Source organism: Stegastes partitus, unplaced genomic scaffold, assembly GCF_000690725.1.
Source record: "Stegastes partitus isolate 25-593 unplaced genomic scaffold, Stegastes_partitus-1.0.2 Scaffold4716, whole genome shotgun sequence".
Taxonomy (NCBI): Eukaryota; Metazoa; Chordata; class Actinopteri; family Pomacentridae; genus Stegastes; species Stegastes partitus.
In genome coordinates, this window is record NW_007582447.1 from 148 (window position 1) to 1391 (window position 1244).

Consider the following 1244-nt stretch of genomic DNA (forward strand, 5'->3'; position numbering starts at 1 on the left):
AATAGAGATAGACAGCTGCAACGGAGCAAAAATAACACATTTTTAACTGAATTTAATGGGAATCCGGAAAAAATAACACTTCCTATGAACAGAAAACTAAAAATATTAGCTTCGATAACAAGCAAAGCTTTTAATTAGTCGGCCGCCAGTGGAGATAATAAATCATCAAATAAGCGGGAACAACAAACAGTATATACGCTGCCAGTATCCTATTATGTTTGCTAAACAAGGTATAAAGGATTCCTTCACTGCGGCCTGATAGAAAGTGTAAACACATTGTCCAAAATGAGAATGTAATCTAGACAGTGTGAAGAACAGTCCTCACCATCAGGGGAACTGGTCTGATCGAAGACTCCTGCCATTGTTAGTTGTGCAGGATCCATCGCCTTCAAACAGGCAGCCATATTGTGATCGATTGGGCAGTTGACTTTCAAGGCAACCTTGGCAAAAGATGGAAATCATTTTCAATTAGTAATACTGTTGATGTTTCCACCAAACTAGTGTTGACTCATTAGAGCCACTGCAATGTACCTCCTCAGCAACCTTGCGGGGGTTTCTGTTGACAGCCCAAGAGCAAAGGGCGACCCCACTCTGGGAGATGGCTCTCTTGATCAGGCCTTTGTTGTGGGGAGTTAGAGTCTATGGGCAGACACATAGATGTTTTATTATGTTATTCTATCTACCATTTATTGTTAAACACAATAAGCTGTGTGCCTAGACAAAAAGGTTCCCACCTGTAAGCTAACACTAGCTCCACCTGCAGACTCTCCAAAGATGGTGATGTTGTCAGGGTCTCCTCCAAATGAACGGATGTTTCTGTGCACCCAGGTGATGGCAGCCTGCTGGTCCCACAGACCATAATTTCCTGATAATGATTAAACACATTTCAGCTCATGAAAGGAATCATTTTTTACATTGCCAACATCCACCAGGCACCTACCCGGCAAACCAGAGTCTCCAGTGCTCAGGAAGCCCAGAGTTCCCACACGGTACCCCACTGTCACCACAATAACGTTTCCTTTTTCTGCGATCTTCTGCCCGTTGTAAATATTGGCATCCATGACATAACCCATTGAGCTTCCAGATGTAAAGGCTCCACCATAGATCCATACCATGACAGGCAAATCAGTGGACACTAGAGGACAAAGAGACAGCTGTAGTGTTGTTGTAATTTAGATGACAGTCAGTGGGTTTCTGTCAGTCTTTACCTGAGCTGCCTTGAGGAACCCAGATGTTAAGATGGA

The 1244-nt window shown here is 43.4% G+C and overlaps 1 protein-coding gene across 1 annotated transcript; it reads right to left on the reverse strand.

Moving 5' to 3' along the window:
• Positions 1–325: 325 nt before the first annotated feature.
• On the reverse strand, positions 326–1239 carry LOC103376407 (bile salt-activated lipase-like; the record flags this gene model as incomplete). Its single annotated transcript, XM_008306762.1, has 5 exons — positions 326–440; positions 532–639; positions 735–865; positions 941–1135; positions 1209–1239. Coding segments are annotated over 5 exons (580 nt in total), but the record flags the coding sequence as incomplete, so codon positions are not given.
• Positions 1240–1244: the final 5 nt, after the last annotated feature.